This window comes from Oncorhynchus mykiss, chromosome 28 (genome assembly GCF_057628025.1).
Source record: "Oncorhynchus mykiss isolate SJ-2025 chromosome 28, ASM5762802v1, whole genome shotgun sequence".
Lineage (NCBI taxonomy): Eukaryota > Metazoa > Chordata > Actinopteri > Salmoniformes > Salmonidae > Oncorhynchus > Oncorhynchus mykiss.
Window position 1 is genome coordinate 2,156,785 of NC_143049.1, and position 26,162 is coordinate 2,182,946.

At 41.0% G+C, this 26,162-nt stretch overlaps 1 protein-coding gene across 1 annotated transcript in view; it reads left to right on the plus strand.

The window, feature by feature from the left end:
• Positions 1 to 26,162, plus strand: part of LOC110509189 (excitatory amino acid transporter 5) — a 74,496-nt gene that overhangs the window by 27,124 nt on the left and 21,210 nt on the right. The window contains exons 3-8 of the mRNA XM_036966849.2: positions 9,661 to 9,876; positions 18,653 to 18,695; positions 19,689 to 19,923; positions 20,291 to 20,390; positions 20,918 to 21,151; positions 25,362 to 25,556. Of these exons, the coding sequence (XP_036822744.1) occupies positions 9,661 to 9,876; positions 18,653 to 18,695; positions 19,689 to 19,923; positions 20,291 to 20,390; positions 20,918 to 21,151; positions 25,362 to 25,556 (1,023 nt within the window). The remainder of the gene's footprint in view (positions 1 to 9,660; positions 9,877 to 18,652; positions 18,696 to 19,688; positions 19,924 to 20,290; positions 20,391 to 20,917; positions 21,152 to 25,361; positions 25,557 to 26,162) is intronic.

The window sequence follows — 26,162 nt, forward strand, 5'->3', positions numbered from 1 at the left end:
TTCTAAGAAAATTGTTGTCAGTCAGTCGTCATGGCGATGGGATCAATCCCTTTAGGATTTCCAGGCTTGACCTTTTGAGAGGGAGTTTCCTCTTCGACCCCTCACAACAGCAGTGGAGGCGGATGGGAGGAGCTATAGGAGGATAGGCTCATTGTAATGGCTGGTATGGAATAAATGGAATGGTATCAAACATCACACATATGGAAACCGCATGTTTGACTCTGTTCCATTTTGACTGAGTGACTGCGGAACATCAAATCAAATCAAATTTTATTTGTCACATTAACATGTTAATGCGACGGTAGCGAAATGCTTGTGCTTCTAGTTCCGACATTGCAACGAGTAATCTAATCTAACCTAACAATTCCAAAACTACTACTTTATACACACAAGTGTAAAGGGATAAAGAATATGTACATAAACATATATGAATGAGTGATGGTACAGAACGGCATTGGCAAGATGCAGATGGTATCGAGTACAGTATATACATATGAGATGAGTAATGTAGGGTATGGGAGGGAACAGGGAGTACAGGAGAGGGCTCAAAACGCACCCTTGTGGGGCCCCAGTGTTGAGGATCAGCGGGGTGGAGATGTTGTTACCTACCCTCACCACCTGGGGGTGGCCCGTCAGGAAGTCCAGTACCCAGTTGCACGCGGCAGGGTCGAGACCCAGGGTCTCGAGCTTGATGACGAGTTTGGAGGGTACTATGGTGTTCAATGCTGAGCTGTAGTCGATGAACAGCATTCTCACATAGGTATTCCTCTTGTCCAGATGGGTTAGGGCATTGTGCAGTGTGGTTGCGATTGCGTCGTCTGTGGACCTATTTTGGCGGTAAGCAAATTGGAGTGGGTCTGGGGTGGAGGTGATATGGTCCTTGACAGCCAAGTTGTCTTTAGACAGATACATTCTATTGTTCTCATAGAGCAAGATTGTTTTCACACTCTCTGTTACATACAACATGAAAATCAACACACAATCCGATACATCACAGAAACACAATACAATACACAACAGTATTGTTGTACTTTGTGTAAGCAAAGGGAGGAAGTGAGTGAGGTAGCGATTGTAAACTACCTATCTACTACATCGGCAATGGAAATATATTCAGTCAGTCACAATTATCACAAGATTCCAGTGATATACAATTGCAAGTAAACAACCGCAAAGTGTGATTAACATAAAAAACAATGACAGCGAATTCTAAATCTCTTTTAAAAGTGATGAAGAATTTGGTTCCAGGAAAAAAACTATTGATTTATCAGTCACATGCATACCTCCAAGCCCTTCTGGCACCAACTGATGCATGTCTGATGCCTAGAGTTCTGATTTTCTAATTTTGCAGCATCCAAACATCTTTAATAAACCATAGTTGAATAATGAATTAACATCTAATGAATGTATTTGTTTTCATTGAATTTGTGACCACAGAATGATGTTTGAGTTCTGTAGCAGACTTTACTGTTAATTGGGAGATGGCTGATACTTCATGATTCTTCTCTTTTGATCTGGCTGTGTATTTTTCTATCCTTGCTGCATCCCAACACCTCTGATAAACCATATTTGAAGAAATCATTGATTTCTATTTAATGTATTTGCTTTTATTTGTGATGACAAGGACGGATTGTCCCTGTGTGAAAATTAGCAAGAGTGTTCATCAGTTTCTTGATGACTACACAGTCTCTTGTGTAGACTGAATGAATCTTGTGCGTCCCAAATGGCACCCTATTCCCTTTGTAGTGCACTACTTTTGACTAGGGCACACACACACACACACACACACACCCACACACACACACACACACACACACACACACACACACACACACACACACACTAATCTCGGCACCCAGACCCAAATGAGTGTCACGGCCTTGTCATGAGAGACTTAGTCTCGTGCATTAGAAGCCTTCTGAGGCTATGAGCGGCTATATCTTAGTGATATATGAAACAGTTATATACATACTGTACACAAATACCCTCCCCCTTCACTCACTGCCTCCTGTGCCCATCTCCTGCTGGTAAGAGACTGTGTGACGATCAAGGACATCCAGAAAGCTATCTCAGCCTCAGCACGGGATCTCAGTCTCAAGGTCGGGATGGTTCACTGCATCTACGTCCCAAATGGCACCCTATTTCCCATTCCCCAATTGGTCCTGTTCAAACGTTGTGCAAGGAATGGGGTGCCATTTGGGATGTAGATCGTATCTCAGAGGGGTATCTGCGGAGGACAGACTCACAGCACAAAATGGCAGAGGAAACATTAATTGACCACTCTAACCCGCCGGCCAAACAATACAGGATTAGATTTTAGGCAGCTCGGTCAACATCTTGCCTGCATCCCAAATGGTACCCTATTCCCTATATAGTGCACAACTTTTGAACAGGGCCCATAAGGCTTTGGTCAAAAGAAATGAACTATGTAAGGAATATGGTGCCATTTGGGAAGCATCCCTTGTCTGTCCAGCTCTGGGGATCAGAGAGTCCCAGAGATCGATGTCCCCTCCATTTCTGTGTCAATATAAATGCTCTCTGGTACTAAATGGTAGTAAATCTGCAACAAGTGGTCCCACTGATACAGTGTGATTTCTTTGCCTTTTCATTACTGAGAGTGATGTCACATAGCCTTCGTTTTGTACTACCAGTACAACAATTAGTTGTACATTACATTCATGGCAAGGGCTACATGAATCAAATTTGAATATGAATATGAATGAGAATCTAACTGAGAGAAAATATTTATATTAAAGGGCTAAATATAATCCCTTTCACAGAAGTTAAGCGCTATAGCACGATTGAAATGTAGAGGTAATGTTCCCATGTTCGCTGAGACTGATTCTAGGTAAATGCTGCATATGTCGGCTCAATCGGAATTTACCTTTAAATCTTGGCGCACCCTTCCTGTTAGCGGGATCATTTTCGTCAACATTACTAAAGATATTTAATTTTCATGAAATCACAAGTGCAATATAGCAAAACACAGCTTAGCTTGTTGTTAATCCACCTGGCGTGTCAGATTTCAAAAAAGCTTTACAGCTAAAGCAAACCAAGCGTTTATGTAAGGACACCTCTCTCAGCAGACAAAACATTACAAACAGCTATCAGCAAAGTAGATTGGCCACGAAAGTCAGAAAAGCAATAAAATGAACCAGTTACATAAAAAATGTTGCTTATGTTCCATAAAATTAATTTTTATATCCAAAATATCTCCATTTGGTTGGCACGTTTTGTTCAGAAATCCAAAGGCTCGAGCGGTCACGACGGGGCAGACGAACATTCCAAATAGTATCCGTAAAGTTCGTAGAAACATGTCAAACATTTTTTATAATCAATCCTCAGGTTGTTTTTACAATAAATAATCGATAATATTTCAATCGGACCGTAGCTTTTTCAATAGGAGAGAGAGAGAAAATGTCTGCTCCAAGCTGACATCCAAAACTCTGCTGGCACCCAGCCATCCACTGACGCGATGTGATAGTTCTCGCTCATTTTTCAGAATAAAAGGCTGAAACTATGTCTAAAGACTGTTCACACCATGTGGAAGCCATAGGAAATCTGGTTGATATCCCTTTAAATGGAGGGAAGGCATGCAATGGAACAGGGAGCTTTCAAAATAAGAGGCACTTCCTAGTTGGATTTTCCTCAGGTTTTTGCCTGCAATATCAGTTCTGTTATAGTCACAAACAATATTTTGACAGTTTTGGAAACGTTAGAGTGTTTTCTATCCCAATCTGACAATTATATGCATATTCTAGCTTCTGGGCCTGAGAAATAGGCAGTTTAATTTGGGTACGTTTTTCATCCAAACATCAAAATACTGCCCCCTACACTCAACAGGTTAACCTCTATGGGACTGGTGACCCCCCCGAGAGAGAAGCATTGAAAAGCATTGAAACTCCCCGAAGGCATAGTACAGCCACGCCCATTTTCTGAAGAATTGCATTATGGGCCCTAAAAGCACGAAAATAGTGCCACTGCTTGTATACTTCATATTTTGGCAAATTTAGTACGACATCCGGTTACTTTTGGCATACTAACTACATCCATGCTACGATCAATAAGCATACTACATACTCAATTTACATCACAAATAATACAGTTAATGAGGTTAGTATTCGAACACAGATCTAGTGTGCATGTGAATTTGGGCCGTGTAAAGCAGATGCAACCCGGGTACGGTCCATGAATTGGACTATGCGAATGTAAATACTAGATTATGTTGAAAACAATGGTCCGCCATCTTGGTCACAGTCTCTAGTTATTTTATACTTCAGTGCTTATTATTCAACTGAGATCATTAGTGGGATGGTTGGAGTTCTCTTGAAGTTGGAAAGTTGCAGTAATGTTGGAAGTTATGTCCTAAAGGGTTTTAACCTGTGCTTTGAGTGTTGGATTTCTTATGTTCATGTCATAGACCTGATTCTATTGATTTCTGTGTATATTTGATGTGCCTGATGACTAAATATTTAGGGAACGCTAGTAAGAAAAAATGTACAGTGGCTTGCGAAATTATTCACCCCCTTGGCATTTTTCCTATTTTGTTGCCTTGTATCATTTGATTTACACAGCATGCTTACCACTTTGAAGATGAAAAACAAAACAGAAAACTTGAGCGTGCATAACTATTCACCCCCCCAAAGTCAATAATTTGTAGAGACCCCTTTTGCAACAATTACAGCTGCAAGTCTCTTGGGGTATGTCTCTATTAGCTTGGCATATCTAGCCACTGGGATTTTTGCCCATTCTTCAAGGCAAAACTGCTCCAGCTTCTTCAACTTGGATGGGTTCCGATGGGGTAAAGAAACCTTTAAGTCATAATGCAGATTCTCAATTGGATTAAGGTCTGGGCTTTGACTAGGCCATTCCAAGACATTTAAATGTTTCCCCTTAAACCACTCGAGTGTTGCTTTAGCAGTATGCTTAGGGTCATTGTCCTGCTGGAAGGTGAACCTCCATTCCAATCTCATATCTGTGGAAGACTGAAACAGGTTTCCCTCAAGAATTTCCCTGTATTTAGTGCCATCCATCATTCCTTCAATTCTGACCAGTTTCAAAGTCCCTGCCGATGAAAAACATCCCCACAGCATGATGCTTCCACCACCATGCTTCACTGTGGGGATGGTATTCTCAGGGTGATGGGAGGTGTTGGGTTTGCGCCAGACATTTTCTTTGATGGCCAAAAAGCTAAATCTGACCATATGTTTGGGGAATCTCCCACATGCCTTTTGGCGAACACCAAACGTGTTTACTTATTTTTTTCTTTAAGCAATGGCTTTTCTTCTGGCCACTCTTCCGTAAAGCCCAGCTCTGTGGAGTGTACGGCTAAAAGTGGTCCTATGGACAGATATTCCAATCTCCGCAGTAGAGCTTTGCAGCTCCTTCAGAGTTATCTTTGGTCTCTTTGTTGCCTCTCTGAATATTGCCCTCTTTTTTAAATTTTTTTTATTTTACCCCTTTTTCTCCCCAATTTTGTGGTATCCAATTGTTTAGTAGCTACTATCTTGTATCATCGCTACAATTCCCTTACGGGCTTGGGAGAGACGAAGGTTGAAAGTCATGCGTCCTCCGATACACAACCCAATCAAGCCGCACTGCTTCTTAACACAGCGTGCATCCAACCCGGAAGCCAGCCGCACCAGGAAACACTGTGCACGTGAATAATATAATAATAAGGCCCTCCTTGCTTGGTCTGTGAGTTTTGGTGGGCGGCCCTCTCTTGGCAGGTTTGTTGTGGTGCCATAATCTTTCAATTTTTAAATAATGAATTTAATGGTGCTCCGTGGGATGTTCAAAGTTTCCCTGATCTGTACTTCTCCACAACTTTGTACCTGAGCTGTTTGGAGAGCTCCTTGGTCTTCATGGTGCTGCTTGCTTGGTGTAGTCACTTGCTTGGTGGTGTCCCTTGCTTAGTGGTGTTGCAGACTCTGGGGCCTTTCAGAAAAGGTGTATATATACTGAGATCATGTGACACTTAAATAAAGTCCACCTGTGTACAATGTAACTAATTGTGTGACTTCTGAAGATAATTGGTTGCACCAGATCTTATTTAGGGGCTTTTATAGCAAACATCTGCATAAACCACTTTTCCGTTTTTAATTTTTGGGAATTTTTGGAAACAAGTAATTTTTTTCATTTCACTTCACCAATTTGGATTATTTTGTGTATGTCCATTACATGAAATACAAATAAAAATCAATTTAAACTACAGGTTGTGTTGCAACTTAATAGGAAAATATGCCAAGGGGGATGGATACTTTTGCAAGGCAATGTAAGCACTGTATGCTATTAGCTGAAATCTTTCTTTAAAGCCTTGTTTCCCTGTTTTTTTACGTACACTGAGTATACCAAACATTAGGAACACCTTTTCCCTCAGAACAGCCCCAATTTGTCGAGGCATGGACTCTACAAGGTGTCGAAAGCATTCTACAGTGATGCTGGCCCATGTTGACTCCAATGCTTCCCACAGTTGTGTCAAGTTGGCTGAATGTCATTTGGGTGGTGAACCATTCTTGATACATACAGGAAACTGTTGAGCGTGAAAAACACAGCAGTATTGCAGTTTTGACACAAACCTACTACCATACCCCGTTCAAAGGCACTTACATTTTTTCTCTTGCCAATCACCCTCTGAATGACACACATATACAATCCATTGTCTCACAGCTTAAAAATCCTTTTTTTAACCTGTCTCCTCCCCTTCATCTATACTGATTGAAGTGGATTTAACATGTGACATCAATAAGGGATCATAGCTTTCACCTGGATTCACCTGGTCAGTCTATGTCATGGAAAGTGTTCTTAATGTTTTCTTAATGTTTTGCAGTACACTGTATATTGGAATTATTCCGTGAAATTGTGAAAATTACAAAAATGCCCCTTTAGTGTAGGAGCTGTTTTAAAAGGCCGACTGAAATTTCAGCCCGTTTCGGTGGGATGGAGTTTCGTCCCATCACCAGGCGGCAAATTAGTTAAATTAGTTAATTAGTTCATATTTGATGTTGAGATAAAAACGACTGCGTTCAACCTTTAAAAAGTGTATTTCACATGAATGTCCCAATACACTATACAGACGAGAACAAGAGGTAGCTAACCATTTAATCAACCGTTAGCTCTCTCTCTCTTTCTCTCGTTCGCTCACTCTACTCACTGTCTACAGTCTGATTTTCCAGTCTCTCTCTTTCTCGCGCTCTCTCTCTCTCTCAATTCTATTCAATTTGCTTTATTGGCATGACGTAACAATATACATGTTGCCAAAGCGTATTTAGGAGACTGAGTGATTCATTTACAACATTAACATATTTAAAATAATAATAATCAATATTGTCAAATGGACAATCAGTAGCAACAATAATCAAGGGTAAAAAATAATCATACAATGGAGAATAACAATGGCATAGAGGACATGTGCAGGTTGGTCTGTCAGACACGGTCCCTCATATTTTTGCAGACAGCAATGTAGTGCGCTGCCAACCTACAGCTCTCTGCGTCTTCCCCAAACAGGACGGTAGCCTATTATCATCAGAGAGGTCTCTGAAACCTTGAATAAGGGTTTCAAATTTGGGGAAATTACACTTTTAGTTTTATATTTTTTAAACATTTTGTCAGGAAATCCAGCTGTGTCTCAGGTCCTGCTGTGGTGCAGTGGTTGCACAGCCTTTCCTCTACAGGGAGCCATGTTTCCTGTGTCTACCATTCTCAATGGCAAGGCTGTGCTCACTGAGCCTGTACTTTGTACAGGTTTTGATCAGTAACCATGGTCAAATAGTTTGCCATGGTTTACTGTTGATGTAGTGCCAGATAGCAATGCATTTTGCCTTGTGCTTGTGTTTCCCAATAGGTAATGTAGTTTTGTTTTGACTGTGTTGTAATTTGGTTTATTCTGATTGATTGGATGTTCTGGTCCTGAGGCTTCAGTGTGTTAGTAGAACAGGTCTGTGAACTCAACCCCAGGATCAGCTGGATTAGGGGACTTTTTTCTTTGCTCAGTGTTTGGCATTGCAGAGCTTGGTATTGATATGAGAGGGTATCACTGGACTAGTGTCAGTTGCTTGCTGATGTGCTGTGCTTTTTTGGTTCTGATTGTACGTTTATAGAGTTTTAAAGTCTCATAGTAATGAAGGCGTAATTCACCATTATTTGGCACTTTGTGCTTTTGGTTTGATAGTGTTCCAATTTTCCAATTTTTTTCCTGATAATTTTAAAATCTGTATCAAACGAGTGGTCATTGGTATTTTAATGTATTTATTTTTAAAATCTATTTCAGTTGTGCTTCTTTTGCCGTTTGCCTGAAAATATTGTTTATATGTTTTACTGCTAGATTGATGCCTTCTTTTCTATGAGTGTATGTGGTATCTAGAAAGTTATTGTGTTTGGATTTTTTGGTTACTGGTTGCCTTCTGTGCTGTTTTGGGCCCATCTGTATGAATTTCTGAAGTTGCACAGCTTTCTGGGGTGTGAATGTGTGGTTGTTTCCAAGTCTGTACTTTTGAGGAACAATGTAATTTGGCTGTGATCAGACAGAGGTGTTAGTGGCTTGATGGTGAATTAGCTGAGAGAGAAAGGGTCAATGTCTGTAATCATATAGTCTACTGTGCTGTGGCCAAGAGGTCAGTAATAGGTGAATCTCCCCAAAGAGTCCCCCCCCCCATAACCTACCATTAACAAAGTACAGACTCAGGCTTTGACAGAGCTACAACAAATCCCTTCCGTTTTTGTTTATGGTGCTGTCACTGTTATTTCTATGGGGCAGATTAAGACAGAAACAGTATGGACTGTAATAAAGCTGTCCCCTCGTGTGGTCGTTAGGTCAGATAGTGTGCCTGTGAGCGCATGTGTGTCTCCACAGATCAGCACATTTCCCTGGGCCTGTGAGTGACAGTGAGTGACAATGTCTGCCTTACACCATGTCTCCTGCAGAATGATGACATCAACATATTTTCAGTGGTAAACTCTTCAGTCCAAAGATTGACAAGTTTAGGCCCTGAATGTTTCACATGCTAACTGATAGTGATTTCACGTTGCAATTAAGAAAGAATAGCACAGTAAAAAATACAGTAATTACTAAGTTGTTAGGAGTGAGATAAACAATGGATAACAGCAAACGGGTTCTCTTTTTATTTTTTCCTTCTTTCTATTGAACAAGTAAACTCTTAGTACAGCAGTGTATGCGTGTGCATTGAGTGGAGTTTAGTGCAGGTATACTGGAGGAGCTGTTTAATCTCACTCAATCCTCCAGAGTTCTCCTTTCCGCTGAGGGCCTCAGCGTAGCTGCGCTGGTCCTGCTGTTGGGCCCCGTGGAGGGTGGCCAGATCTGGGCCGGGGGGGGTCTGCCTCTCTGGTCTGGTAGAGGTGGTGGTCTGGTGTGGGGTAGTTGGCTGGGCCTGGTCCAGTCTGGCTGTGCCGATGGAAGTGGTGATGCTCTGGTGGTGGGTAGGGCCTGTGAGGTGTGCTGGGTCTGGTGTGGAATTGAGGGGGCTTGGGGCTCCTTGGTAGTCTGGTAGGGGTCTCTGGGTGGTCCTCTGTCCAGTAAGACGTGGGGTGTTTGTCTACCAAGTGCCCCCTAACCATTCTGTTTCTCTCTGTCTTCTCTCCCTGTGATGATCTGCCTGGCTCTTTCACTTCCTAACCATTATTTTTCTCTTCTCTCTCTCTCTCCAGTTTGATGTCGGGGCTAGCAGCCTTGGATGCCAAGTGTTCCAGCCGCCTGGGCATCATGACCGTCTCCTACTACCTGTGGACCACCTTTGTGGCGGTGGTGGTGGGCATCCTCATGGTTACCATCATCCACCCAGGGGGCGCCGCCCAGAAGGAGGACAACGAGGACAGCGGCAAGCCAATCATGAGCTCCGCTGACGCCCTGCTTGATCTGATTCGGTAAGAGACAGGAAGAAGATCATTACATTGACCTTTGACCTATGTTGTTGCGTGTCCTACTGAATTGAATCATTCTAAAATCAGCCTACAGTGAAGGTTCAATTATTCAAGGGTTGCAATGTTGAGGGGTTTTATTTGTCACGTTTACAATAAACAGTTGTTCCCCAGTGCAAAATATATTCTAGACAGGAATATTGCTATTACTTTGTCAGTTCCTCTTCAAGCCTCTGTACTCTGTGACTATTGACATGCTAAAGGCTTTGTTGTTCAATAAATCAAATGTATTCACATAGTGACTTTTATAAAAGCAACATTTCTTACAAGGGTTTTTACACAGTAACATGGCAACTGCAGATTCCCAAGACTCTCTAGACCTCACACAGTAAGAGACCTCCCCTTCATCAGAATTTGTTTGAGGCAGGCTTTAGAAAAATGATTTGATATGATAAATGATAAATGATAAAACCAGTAAGACATGCGTGTGTCCGTGAGTGTGTGCGTGCATGTGTGCATGTGCGTTCCGTGTGGAGATTGTAGCAGGCAGCTAAGGGGCTTCCAGCTCTTAGCTTCACCTCCTCAGTTAACAACAACAATCCTCAGCAGAGCCTTGGAATATAATTACCATTGGTTGCGTCCCAAATGGTAACCTATGAATAGGGTGCCATTTGGGATGTAGGCCAGCAAATAACCATGGCCCTCAAAATGCCTTATGCACTCCAAGATCTTAAGCACAAGACATTTGTAAGATATAGTGTTAATTGGATTCGTAACATATCGTCCAATTTTTTAATATAAAATTGAAGGACGTAACAAGTAATTCGAAATGGATGACGCCGTACACAATTTGATGACGTAGTACACAATTTGATGACGTAGTACACAATTTGACGACGTAGTACACAATTTGACGACGTAGTACACAATTTGATGACGTAGTACACAATTTGACGACGTAGTACACAATTTGACGACGTAGTACACAATTTGATGACGTAGTACACAATTTGATGACGCCGTACACAATTTGATGACGCAGTACACAATTTGATGACGTAGTACACAATTTGATGACGTAGTACACAATTTGATGACGTAGTACACAATTTGACGACGTAGTACACAATTTGACGACGTAGTACACAATTTGATGACGTAGTACACAATTTGACGACGTAGTACACAATTTGACGACGTAGTACACAATTTGATGACGTAGTACACAATTTGATGACGCCGTACACAATTTGATGACGCAGTACACAATTTGATGACGTAGTACACAATTTGATGACGTAGTACACAATTTGACGACGTAGTACACAATTTGACGACGTAGTACACAATTTGATGACGTAGTACACAATTTGACGACGTAGTACACAATTTGACGACGTAGTACACAATTTGATGACGTAGTACACAAAAAACGGGGACCACTTTTGGCTCGTGAACACCACTTTCAAAACTACTGGCTGAAATTATGCAAAAGTTCGAGAGTGCATCTTTGATGCATTATTAAAAATCATTAAAAAGCAGCATTTTTATTCTCTTTGTTCTCTTTTCCATCCAATGCCACCGTGTCAACGCTCCAGCTAATGGATCATTATTGTGTCCTATATACAGTTGAAGTCAGAAGTTTACATACACTTAGGTTAGAGTCATTAAAACTCGTTTTTCAACCACTCCGCAAATTTCTTGTTGACAAACTATAGTTTTGGCAAGTTGGTTAGGACATCTACTTTGTGCATGACACAAGTCATTTTTCCAACAATTGTTTACAGACCGATTATTTCACTTATAATTCACTGTATCACAATTCCAGTGGGTCATCTGTACAAACAATAGTACGCAAGTATAAACACCATGGGACCACGCAGCCGTCATACCGCTCAGGAAGGATACGCGTTCTGTCTCCTAGAGATGAACACACTTTGGTGAGAAAGTGCAAATCAATCCCAGAACAACAGCAAAGGACCTTGTGAAGATGTTGGAGGAAACAGGTACAAACGTCTCTATATTCACAATAAAACAAATCCTATATCGCCATAACTGCAAAAAACACTAAAGCTGGAGACTCTTACCTCCCTCACTAGCTTTAAGCACCAGCTGTCAGAGCAGCTCACTGATCACTGCACCTGTACATAGCCAATCTGTAAATAGCCCATCCAATCTACCTCATCCCCATACTGTATTTATTTATTTATCTTGCTCCTTTGCACCCCAGTATCTCTACTTGCACATTCATCTTCTGCACATCCTACCATTCCAGTGTTTATTTGCTATGTTGTAATTACTTCGACACCATGGCCTATTTATTGCCTTATCCCTCCCTTATCCTACCTCATTTGCACATGATGTATATAGACTTTTCTACTGTATTATTGATTGTATGTTTGTTTATTCCATGTGTAACCCTGTGTTGTTGTATGTGTCGAACTGCTTTGCTTTATCTTGGCCAGGTCGCAGTTGCAAATGAAAACTTGTTCTCAACTAGCCTACCTGGTTAAATAAAGGTGAAATACAGTGCCTTGCGAAAGTATTCGGCCCCCTTGAACTTTGCGACCTTTTGCCACATTTCAGGCTTCAAACATAAAGATATAAAACTGTATTTTTTTGTGAAGAATCAACAACAAGTGACACAATCATGAAGTGGAACGACATTTATTGGATATTTCAAACTTTTTTAACAAATCAAAAACTGAAAAATTGGGCGTGCAAAATTATTCAGCCCCCTTAAGTTAATACTTTGTAGCGCCACCTTTTGCTGCGATTACAGCTGTAAGTCGCTTGGGGTATGTCTATCAGTTTTGCACATCGAGAGACTGAAATTTTTTCCTATTCCTCCTTGCAAAACAGCTCGAGCTCAGTGAGGTTGGATGGAGAGCATTTGTGAACAGCAGTTTTCAGTTCTTTCCACAGATTCTCGATTGGATTCAGGTCTGGACTTTGACTTGGCCATTCTAACACCTGGATATGTTTATTTTTGAACCATTCCATTGTAGATTTTGCTTTATGTTTTGGATCATTGTCTTGTTGGAAGACAAATCTCCGACCCAGTCTCAGGTCTTTTGCAGACTCCATCAGGTTTTCTTCCAGAATGGTCCTGTATTTGGCTCCATCCATCTACCCATCAATTTTAACCATCTTCCCTGTCCCTGCTGAAGAAAAGCAGGCCCAAACCATGATGCTGCCACCACCATGTTTGACAGTGGGGGTGGTGTGTTCAGGGTGATGAGCTGTGTTGCTTTTACGCCAAACATAACGTTTTGCATTGTTGCCAAAAAGTTCCATTTTGGTTTCATCTGACCAGAGCACCTTCTTCCACATGTTTGGTGTGTCTCCCAGGTGGCTTGTGGCAAACTTTAAACGACACTTTTATGGATATCTTTAAGAAATGGTTTTCTTCTTGCCACTCTTCCATAAAGGCCAGATTTGTGCAATATACGACTGATTGTTGTCCTATGGACAGAGTCTCCCACCTCAGCTGTAGATCTCTGCAGTTCATCCAGAGTGATCATGGGCCTCTTGGCTGCATCTCTGATCAGTCTTCTCCTTGTATGAGCTGAAAGTTTAGAGGGACGGCCAGGTCTTGGTAGATTTGCAGTGGTCTGATACTCCTTCCATTTCAATATTATCGCTTGCACAGTGCTCCTTGGGATGTTTAAAGCTTGGGAAATCTTTTTGTATCCAAATCCGGCTTTAAACTTCTTCACAACAGTATCTCGGACCTGCCTGGTGTGTTCCTTGTTCTTCATGATTGTATTTATCATCATTAGCCTTTTAGGTCAACATTGGATCATTCAGAGATCCTCACTGAACTTCTGGAGAGTTTGCTGCACTGAAAGTAAAGGGGCTGAATAATTTTGCACGCCCAATTTTTCAGTTTTTGATTTGTTAAAAAAGTTTGAAATATCCAATAAATGTCGTTCCACTTCATGATTGTGTCCCACTTGTTGTTGATTCTTCACAAAAAAATACAGTTTTATATCTTTATGTTTGAAGCCTGAAATGTGGCAAAAGGTCGCAAAGTTCAAGGGGGCCGAATACTTTCGCAAGGCACTGTATATATATATTTTTTAATAACCTGAAAGGCCGCTCAGCAAGGAAGAAGCCACTGCTCCAAAACCGCCATAAAAAAGCCAGACTACGGTTTGCAACTACACATGGGGACAAAGATTGTACTTTTTGGAGAAATGTCCTCTGGTCTGATGAAACAAAAATAGTTTGGCAATAATGACCATCATTATGTTTCAAGGAAAAAGGGGGAGGCTTGCAAGCCGAAGAACACCAACACTTCCCAACCGTGAAGCATGGGGGTGGCAGCATCATGTTGTGGGGGTGCTTTGCTGCAGGAGGGACTGGTGCACTTCATAAAATAGATGGCATCTTGAAGAAGAAAATTATGTGGATATATTGAAGCAACATCTCAAGACATCAGTCAGGAAGTTAAAGCTTGGTCGCAAATGGGTCTTCCAAATAGACAATGACCCCAAGCATATTTCCATAGTTGTGGCAAAATGGCTTAAGGACAACAAAGTCAAAGTATTGGAGTGGCCATCACAAAGCCCTGACCTCAAGCCTATAGAAAATGTGTGGGCAGAATTGAAAAAGCGTGTGCGAGCAAGGAGGCCTACACACCAGCTCTATCAGGAGGAATGCGCCAGAATTCACCCAACTTATTGTGGGAAGCTTGTGGAAGGCTACCCGAAACGTTTGACCCAAGTTAAAGAATTTAAAAGCAATGCTACCAAATGCTAATTGAGTGTATGTAAACTTCTGACCCACTGAGAATGTGAAAAGCTGAAATAAAAGATGAAATAAATAATTCTCTCTACTATAATTCTGACATTTCACATTCTTAAAATAAAGTGGTGATCCTAACTGACCTAAGACAGGGAATTTTTACTGAGAATAAATGTCAGGAATTGTGAAAAACTGAGTTTAAATGTAATTGGCTAAGGTGTATGTAAACTACAGACTTTATGACCACCTCTGTCGCCTCAGTTCAACCCAATCATGTATATAGAAAACATACGTCTCTGGTTCAACCTCTGTTCACCATCACCCCAGAGAGGATGAATTATTTGGTACTGTAGCTCCCCAAGACAACATTTAACCCAGACCATTCCTTTTCACATTTCTCCAGTGAGAGTTTTGAACTGTTTAATTCAACTGTGCCAGAGATATTTTGGTAATATTTGAACAAATATTTGGAAATATAAGGCCAGGGTCTATATTTGGAAAATATTAAGCTATGAACTGCTTAATTGACAATATAACTGCTCTTTTAAAGCTAAAGTTTGCGATAGGCAAAACTGCAACACTGGCTGCCCCCAGGTGCGTTTGTTACTGTTTTTGTTACTGTTACTGTGTTAGCATCCAGCATCGTGGTATAAAAAAAGAACATTGTACATACTCTGATGTTCTACCGTGCATTAAATCTCCAGCGTCTGGTTGTCTCTCACCCAGCCACCCTGGTGGTTAACCATGTGTGCTGTGTCATGTGCCGTCTCAGTCTCACGGAGTGTGTGTGTGTGCGTGCATGTGTGTTTCAGTGACACGAACGCACACAGGATGTAAAGCCTAATGCCTCCTCTGTCAGTGGGTCACAGCTAAGCTAATTAAGCAGGTGAGGGATGGAGTGTGGGTTTAGGGTTAGACACAGGGACACGCTAGACTGACTCAGAGCATCACAGTGTGTATGACCATAACAGTCGGTCAGTGGGCCACTGTCACAAGCACTTAGTCACCCAGTCACAGGCCTATGGCCCTACACAGCTCCCAGTCACAGGCCTATGGCCCTTACCTACACACAGGGACCGCTCGTAGGGAGGCTTTACTACACAGACAAATGCAGTTTATAATGACTTTATTATCGTTTAGTATTAATGATTAACAAACATTTACCATATGTTATAGTAAACATAATAAATAAAAAGGCAGTAAGTTGGCACACGTGTTTGTTCACAAACGTGTATATTTTTTTGTTAGAGCTGAACACCTACCTTGTCATGTGGTGTCCTGTATCAGAAAATGGTAACAGGTAATCAGATTTATGATGTGAAAAAGTGTATGTTAAGCCAGACTCTGTGGCCCTTCCCTACAACACAGAGTCCTCATGTGAGAGACTCTACACAGACAATGGCACTTTATTACTACATTATTACTATTAAATATAACTGATTAAGGAACACTGAATATCTTTTATTGTCATTGTGTAAGTATAGGTGGTACTCATTCAGGTGTATTTTGATTAGAGCTGAGCATGTGCATTAGCCTGTTGCATGCTGTTAAACATAGGGAACTGATGCAGAGGGTAACTGCGCAATTATTGATGTGTTTTTTTTAATCTTGAGAAATTATAAAATGAAAAGTGAGTGCTAAGCCCTGTGACATTTTGAAAATGTGTGGGACAATGACCTGTGTATCTATACCAGGGTTGAAGTCAATTCCATTTCAATTCTAGTTAATTCTGGAAGTACACTGAAATTCCAGTTCCAATTGACTTTAAAGCTTTTCAATAAGGAACATGTGGAATTGGAATTGACCCCAACCCTGGTATCTACCTAGGCAGCAGCTATGGCACATGTACGTGAGGCCAGGAGGAGGGATCCTGCCTGTCCTTGTTGTTGCTGTGTGGGGTTTGTTTTATCCCAGAGGACAGCTGTGCTCAGGATTTACCCTAAAGCTTTAGAGCCTCCCTCCCTGCCTTCATCTATCATGCCAGTGTATATATGTGCTTATGTCGGTGCGCCTCTTTTTGTGCATGTTTGTGCGAGGTGTATGTGTGCGTCTGCATGTCCAAGTATGTGTGTGCTTATGGCTGTGAGCTTGCGTGTGTGTTTAATGTGATGTGTGTATGAACGTGTGTAATGGTGTAGGTTTAATTAGTGGCATTGAGGTCAGTGTTTCCTTCTGATCCACACTGTGTTTGATTACCAGAGTGGTTTATTGGCATGCTTGACTCTCATGGAGGACCAGATGACTTAGTAATGGAATCTACTATAAATCAAGTCAAATTCAAATCCAATTTATTTGTCACCTACACAGTTTACAGGTATGACCTAGTGATTAAATATACTGCACTTCAATACTTTATATCAGTATATCAATAATATTTTTTTCTTTATTTCTTAAAACCATCAATCAACAAATTAATCACATTATATTTATACAGTGAATTTTACAAATGTTTATCGAGCAGGTTGTTTATTATTGCACTATATACATATATTTTTTAAAATGTTTATTGAACCATTTTTTAACTAGGCAAGTCAGTTAAGAACAAATTCTTATTTACAATGACGGCCTACCACGGCCAAACCCTAACCTGGACGACGCTGGGTCAATTGTGTGATGCCCTATGGGACTCCCAATCACGGTCGGTTGTGATACAGCCTGGAATTGAACCAGGGTCTGTAGTGATGCCTCTAGCACTGGCCATATGTTTGCATTTCAAATAGCGACGCTCATCCTGAGCTCGCACCTCCAGCCCTGGGAGGGACATTCCCGCAAAGTGAAGGAGATTCCATTTGTCTCCTGGTGCCTTCCAAGGCTGAAAGTGATTAAAACTGAACCTGAGGTTGTGAATGTAATTATGTGAATTAAATTGTTGTGCTTGGATTGTTTCAAGAGCTGTATATTAGGTATGTTCAGAGAGACCGGGTCAAAATTGTATGTTGGGTTGACCGGTTATCAGGCACATTCCTGTTGTCTGGTCATAACATTCAAAAGATCAGAGTCTCCTTTGGTTTAACTGAGAACTTGTTTTGAAAGCTACATTAAGACACGCGTATTTCTTATTAGTTGAGAGTCATTTACTCTGTCTTATACTGTAATGTATAATGTATTTTATGTACACAGTAATTATTTGAGTGTCAATTAATTTGTGACTAATACATCTTATTAGTTGATTTGAGTAAATGCATCCCTCATTTATAGAGTAACTCTTTGACTATACATTCATAATTTAGTAGGTCTATTGGTAAATGTTATTTAGAATATACACATAGCATTATGCATAGGTTCTAACATGACATCTCTGGCTAAGATAGACCTACATTAAGCTTGGACTATGGTTGCTATAAAAAACTCATAAGTCCTATAAGCCACTTAATAATCACATAAAGCTATCTTAGAACACATGTAATTACAGTACCAAGTGGTGACGTGCAGACTCTCAAGCTGGCTAGACCCTTCGGTATACAGTACCAGTCAAAAGTTTAGACACACCTACTCATTCAAGGGTTTCTCTTCATTTGTACTATTTTACACTTTGTAGAATAATAGTGAAGACATCAGAACTATGAAATAATACATATGGAATCATGTAGTAACCAAAAAAGTGTTAAACAAATCAAAATAAATGTTAGATTTTAGACTCTTCAAAGTAGCCACCCTTTTCCTTGATGAACGCTTTAGACACCCTTGGCATTGCTACTTCTATGTGTTCTACTGAAAATGCTACTACTGTACACATTGTGTACAAAGTTTCTGGTTATCCACAAGATGATGTGAAAGAGAGAAGTGGTGCACCAAAAAAGGTTGTAAAATAAAGTGTAAAGCTTTTGGATGCGGTCAGGTTCTCTGACTCCTCATTTGGAACATTCTGTGCTTCCATGTCTGTTATTGGAAAGTCTAGTCACATAACAGATTTGAACTTCACATGAAAAAGTTTGATTGAAAAATTGTGAATCATCTTATTTCAACACTTTAATTTCTGAAACCTGTCAGCCGGCTACAGAGTTGAACCCTTTTCTCTATTCTTCCCTTCCAGAAACATGTTCCCAGCCAACTTGGTCCAAGCAACTTTCCAACAGGTGAGCAGTATGACATTATCATACTGTATATAATAGAAATGTAGCCGTTTCCATTTTAGTTTCCTAAAGAGTTTTAGGAGGAGTGCCAAAGCATGAAATGCCGATAATAGGAGATGAATGAGATTAATTTAAATAGAAGTCTGTATATTTGAAATACAAATTCACCAAATTATGGGTGACCGTTGACCGAAATGCATTCAGTACAGTATATTTAACTAATTCTGACTCTTTTTCATACACGTACCATCATCATGCTTAGCTTGTATATCTATCTACACATAATATGTTAGATACTTCAGTATGACATTAATGTATATACTGTATATATACTGTATATATACTGAGTGTACAAAACATTATGAACTCTCTTTCCATTACATAGACTGACCAGGTGAATTTAGGTGAAAGCTATGATCCCTTAATGATGACACTTGTTAAATCCACTTCAATGAGTGTAGATGAAAGGGAGGAGACAGGTTAAAGAAGGATTTTTAAGCCTTGAGACAATTGAGGCATTGATTGTGTATGTGTACCATTCAGAGGGTGAATGGGCAAGACAAAAGTTTTAAGTAAGTGCCTTTGAAAAGGGTATGGTAGTAGGTGCCAGGTGCACTAGTTTGTGTCAAGAACTGCAACGCTGCTGGGTTTTTCACGCTCAGCAGTTTCCCGTGTGTTTCAAAAATGGTCCATCACCCAAGGACATCCAGCCAACTTGACACAACTGTGAGAAGCTTTGAAGTCAACATGGGCCAGCATCCCTGTGGAACGCTTTCGACACCTTGTAGAGTCCATGCCCCAATGAATTGAGGCTGTTCTGATATTTGGAAGGTGTTTTGTACACTAAGTATATATCTGGTCTTGTTACTTTAGTAATGTTCCAGGAGTATTCCCATAAAGAAGCCCCCCTGCCCAAAGTGGCCCTGACAGAGAGCTTTATACAGTATATGTTGAATATTTTAATATCATTTTCATGTATACATCTGGTCTTATTAGTACCGTACCAGGAGTATCCCCATCATGAAGGCCCCCCCACCCACGGTGGCAGCCTCCCTGATGGAGAGCACCACCCGGAGGGTCTATATCTACGGTGTCCAGGACGACAACGGCACCGACATCCAGAACTTCTCCCTGGACTTGACACCTCCGCCTGACATCCAGATGCGCACACTGCCCGGGACCAGCGATGGCATGAACGTCCTGGGGATCGTCATCTTTTCCGCCACCATGGGTGAGTGACGTCATCACTGACCTCTAACCCTGTGATGACATTATGGGTGAGGGACAGTTCCACTAACAAATGCACACACCGACGTGGACGCATGCATGCACACACACACACAAACACACAGACACACACACAAACCCCCTAAGGCATACTGCCTTGTTGTGCCATTATGTTTGAGTGACATCAGATACTATCACTGTCATCCCTGCCCTTCATCTAGTTAAACTTTACACTTTAGTTCTTTCCTCAATGTTTATCAATTCCCTATAGTAAAAGCACAAACTATTATCAAATCAATCTGGCCCACGGTATGGTGTCCATGTTGTCTCAGTCTAACACCATGTGTTGTTGTTGGTGGTGGTCTCTCCAGGTATCATGCTGGGAAGAATGGGGCCTAATGGCAGCGCCTTGGTCAACTTCTGTCAGAGTCTGAACGAGGCTGTCCTGAAGATTGTCGCCATAGTGATCTGGTAAGAGCTAGAGGCCCCTCACAAGGAACTCAGTTGGGGTCTCAACTTACTGTTGAGAGTTAGAATAGTAGAATGCACAAGGTGCAGGATCAACATTTGGTTGTGGATCAGCAATTTTTCTCTTGTTATTTCAGTCACTGACAGTCACTCAGTTAGCCATGTCAACTTTAAAAATATATATATAAAAATAAAAACGAAATGAATAGAATTGCTTGACATGTTTTATAAAATTACCAGGAGTATTCTCACAAAATGTCTCTCTGCCTCATTGCAAAAATGTGTAGAACTGCAGAAATCTTGCTTTAAAACTGCTACATTTTTTGTACACCCCAAATGTATAGAATTGCAGGAAAGTAACTTAAAAACCAAAATGTTTCTCTCCACCGTCAAGAGCAAGGCCAACCAAATCTCGCTTAGGGCTCCCAAAAGGCCAGCTCTGTTAAAAAACTAGCCTATTTGGGTAAAAAAAAGGACCTACAATGAGAATCTACAATGTAAACAACTCTTAATTTCCTGTTCCACCGCAGGTACTTCCCTTTCGGCATTGTGTTCCTGGTTGCCGGTAAGATCCTGGAGATGGACGACCCGTCGGCCATGGGGAAGAAGTTGGGGTTCTACGCTATCACCGTGGTGATGGGACTGGTGCTGCACGGTCTCTTCATCCTACCAGCCATGTACTTCTTCATCACCAAGAAGAGTCCCATCGTCTACATCAGGGGCATCCTGCAGGCCCTGCTCATCTCCCTGGCAACCTCGTCCAGGTAAACATCAACAACCATAAAACTGACCCTAACCCTAGCTTCATATCCACACACTGGCTCAATCCTAGCCGTAACCCTAACCCTAGACATAATACTAACCCTAGCCATAACACTAACCCTAGTCAAAACCCTATAACCACAACCCTAGCTCCAGTCACATTCCCTACTAACCTAATAAATGTGGTCACATCTTTTGGCACTGATCTCACTCATAATATGGCACTGATCTCACTCAGATCTCATCACATTTGTTGGTATGGAACCCTTGAGTCCCCTGTATGGCCCCAACCCGATCTAGTCATGGAGACATCCACTAGGGTGACCGTTGAAAAATGCATTAATAGATGGTGCAATGGGTGTATAGACTTTCACTATGCACTATTTTCAGATTTTGCTGCCTTAAAATGTAATCTAAAAAGGGATGCAATTTGATATTTTCCCTACGGATCTACACAACCTACTACACATTTTCGAAGTGAAAGATAATTATAGAAAATGATTCTAATTATAAAACATTGAAAAACAAGATGTCTTGTTTGCGTATGTCTTCACACCCCAGAGAGAATACTTGGTCGAAGCACCTTTGGCAGCCTTTAGAGCTGTGAATAATTTTGAACACGATTCTACCAACTTTGCACAACTCCTTGGGCAACATATATACACTGTTTTTGTCAAAATTGCTCAAGCTTAGTAACTTTGGCTGGGAATCGTTGATGGACAGCAATATTCAAACCTGAGACTGGACCACTAAGGAACACGCAACACCTCTTGGAAAGCAATTCTGGTGTGTCTTTGGCATTAAAATGTGTGTCATTGTCCCACAAAAAAGCTAGGTTTCATATTTATTTTGATCCTGACAAGCTCCCCAGTCTCTGCTGGCGACAACCATAACCATAACATGATGCTGCCGCCACAATACTTGAAAACACAGAGGGTTTCACTCTATATATAGTTTTTAATTTAGGACAAAAAGTTAATTCCTTTGCCGTGTTGTCTTGCAGTATTACTTAACGGCCTTATTACGAACAGAGTGGATGATTTGGAGTGGATTTAAAAAAATACAGGCTTCCTTCTTTTCACTGTGTTATACAGACCAGTAATGTGGAGTGAAAGCAATGTTGTTGATCCTCTGTATTTTCAGGAAAAATCATGTTATGGGTATTCTTGTCACCGGGAGGGACTGGGGAGTTTGTCAATTAAACATTGACAGCAGTAAAGGGTGTTAATATAATGAGCAGGATCTTTCAGTGAATCTCTCTGCTCTTGAATGAATCATAGCCATTGAAATAAGCATCTCTGTCTCGTGTTGAGTTTGGTTGAAATGAAATGACAAAATACTAGCTTGAATCAGCCTTATCACTGTCTGTGTCTTTCTTGTCATTTACACTGAGCAAAAATATAGACGCTACATATAAAGTGATGGCGCCGGAGGGTAGGGCTGCCTTCTTAACCAACCATGCTATTTTGTTTGTCTTTTCGCGTTGTTCGTAACTTGTTTTGTACATAATGTTGCTGCTACCGTCTCTTATGACCGAAAAGAGCTTCTGGACATCAGAACTGGGATTACTCACTTCAAGTTGGACGAGGAGTTCTTCTTCAATGAGTCGGACGCAAGGGATATACTATGGATGCCCGACCAGAACCAGATCCCTGTGATTAGCTGGAAAAGGAAAACGTAGGTTTTGCGGAAAGAGATCAGGATGCCTTGTGAGGATTAGGCGATGAGTGACTAATCTGCCAACGGGACATTAAAAACTGTTATATCTTATGTTTCACCGAGTCGTGGCTGAACGACACAACATTAAGAACATACAGCTGGTGGGTTATACACTCTATTGGCAGGACAGAACAGCAGCCTCTGGTAAGACACGGGACGAGGGCCTATGAATTTCTGTAAACAACAGCTGGTACACGATATCTAAGGAAGTCTTAAGGTTTTGCTCACCTGAGGTAGAGTATCTCTTGATACGTTGTAGACCACACTATCTACCTAGAGAGTTTTCATCTGTATTTTTCATAGCTGTCTACATACCACCACAGACCGATGCTGGCACTAAAACCACACTCAATGAGCTGTATTCCGCCATAAGCAAACAGGAAAACGCTCATCCAGCGGCGGCGCTCCTAGTGGCTGGGGACATTAATGCAGGGAAACTTAAATCAGTTTTACCTCATTTCTAATCAGCATGTTAAATATGCAATCAGAGGGGGAAAAAATTCTAGACCACCTTTACTCCACACACAGAGAGGCGTACAAAGCTCTCCCTCTCTTTCCATTTGGCAAATCTGTCCATAACTATCCTCCTGATTCCTGATTACAAGCAAAAATGAAAGCAGGATGCACCAGTGACTCAGTCTATAAAACTGTGTGATCATGCTCTCCGCAGCCAATGTGAGTAAGACCTTTAACCTTTAAGGATCCGCCCCTTTTGTTTTCATTTTCGTTAGTGCCTTATTGCAAACAGGATGCATGTTTTGGATAATTTTTATTCTACACAGGATTCCTTCTTTTCACTCTGTCATTTAGGTTAGTATTGCGGATTAACTACAATGTTGTTGATCCATCCTCAGTTTTTTCCTATCACAGCCATTAAACTCTGTAAATGTTATGAATTCACCATTGGACTGATGAAATCCCTGAGCTGTTTCGTTCCTCTCTAGCTACTGAGTTAGACGGATGCTTGTATCTTTGTAGTGACTGGGTGTATTGATACACTATTCAATTTCTGCTTTTATTTTTAACCATCTACCAATAGGTGCCCTTCATTGCAAGGCATTAAATATGAATTCGTAAGGCAGAAATTATTCAATTTTAAAGCATTAGTCACCTCACCAAAGGCTTCAGTCATAAAAAAGTTATACTTAAATCCGAACTGGTTCTCTATCAAATTAGTAAGAATGTCTCACCCTATATTCAAGAAAGGCAATTTTCCCTTTATTCAGGGAGAAAAAGTAAGGAACTTGTCTGTCGACCTTGCATTAAAGACCATACAGTAATTGGTTAAAGAAAATTGTGATAAATAAAAAAGTATACCAGTTTCATTTAAGGACCCAAAACTTGACATCCGCTAGTTAACCAGTCAATGTTCAGGTCACCCAGATAATATACCTCTGTTAACATCGCACACATTGTCAAGCATTGCACACATACAGTATTATTCAAATACTGACTGTTAGCACATGGTGGCCTGTAGTAGCATCTTAAAAGAAGAGACTTTAGATGAGGCATGTGAACTTGTAACCACAACACTTCAACACCATTTGACATGATATCCTCTGGGGCCAAGATGCCAACAATCTGTTTTCCCAGTCATTGTTAATAATGATTTACAGAGAGTGCTAATGTCTCTCAAGAGTGCTTACAGTTTGTTGGCATCTTGACGCAAGTATTTTAGGACATCCACCTTTCCCTGGGAGATCTGCAAACTGTTTTTAAGGTCCTGGACCTCTCTGGTCAGATTGTCAATTATTTTGTTAGTTGAGTCCATCAGTATTTGGACAACGCTCTTTAAGCCATTTTCCCGTTGTTGCGAAAACTGCTTGTAGAAACCTTTTTGTTTGTTTAAAAGATTCTTCACCTGTGATGGAGAAACACTGTCCTCGCCATGACTCCCATCTTTGGCTTTAGATGCCACGGTAGCAACGTAGGCTAATACTGGCACTCCACACATTTCCAGAGGGCAGGTTGCAGGTCAGATTTAAACAACAACAAACAAAAAAGATTTAGACAGCCACAAGTCCGGGACAATAAATGGTCCAGTGACAAGGGCTAACCGTGTAGCAGGCTATGTTCAAGCTGTCAAGGAAACGTTGCTAGTTTGATAGCTTGTTAGCAGCTAGGTTAGCTGCTATGCCAAGCAACTATATTACTCATTAAGGAAAGCACTAATATCTTCAAATACCATTCCTCAGTGAAATACTGTTACCTGAGTTTGTCAGTTAACGCAGACTGCCTGCAGCTAAAATAGAGTTGAGCACAGCCCATTTCACCTTAATCTAATCATAGAAATAGAATCCCTAGAATGGACAAAACCCCTCAGACCATGCTGATTTGACTCAAACACATAGGTACAATCAATATGGCTGGCTGTCCACCCATCACTAAAGTTGAATGGTAATGCCTGTTCAGTTTACAAGACAATAGAGTTGAGCGAGTTTAATCCAATATTAATACTTATCTAAAACGCAATCTGCTCCTTTGTCTCCTCAGCTCTGCCACACTGCCTATAACCTTCAAGTGCCTCCTGGAGAACAACCACATCGACCGACGCATCATCCGCTTCGTACTCCCCGTGGGCGCCACCATCAACATGGACGGGACGGCACTCTATGAGGCAGTGGCGGCCATCTTCATCGCCCAGGTTAACAACTACGAGTTGGACTTTGGCCAGATCATCACTATCAGGTATGTATCCTATAGTTTTAGGGGGAGGGGAGAGTCAACAAATTCTTGTGAGAGAGTTTGTAGTATTTTAGGCCGGGATTCAATCAGAAATCACACTATAGCACACTTACTTTTAAGGGGGCACTGCAGTTGTATTCCCATTCTTGGTCTCATTATTTAAATATATGTACTCATTGATTCTTGAAAAATATAATGCCTCATGAGCTTACCCAATCAGAACCCAAAAATATAAGCTTGTTTTACTCCAATGTTTGTAATTAAAGTAAATGCAAACAAACTCTATATAGCCACAAAACATGGTTAAGGGGCCGATTCAATCAGATCCGCTTTAGCCGACATCCACATAGCTGATGTTTCGACGGTGCCGGATTGGAACTGGGTTAGAGCAGTCAAATCCACAGCGGCTTCTGGCATTATACAGTGCCTTGCGAAAGTATTTGGCCCCCTTGAACTTTGCGACCTTTTGCCACATTTCAGGCTTCAAACATAAAGATATAAAACTGTATTTTTTTGTGAAGAATCAACAACAAGTGGGACACAATCATGAAGTGGAACGACTTTTATTGGATTTTTTTTTTTCAACAAATCAAAAACTGAAAAATTGGG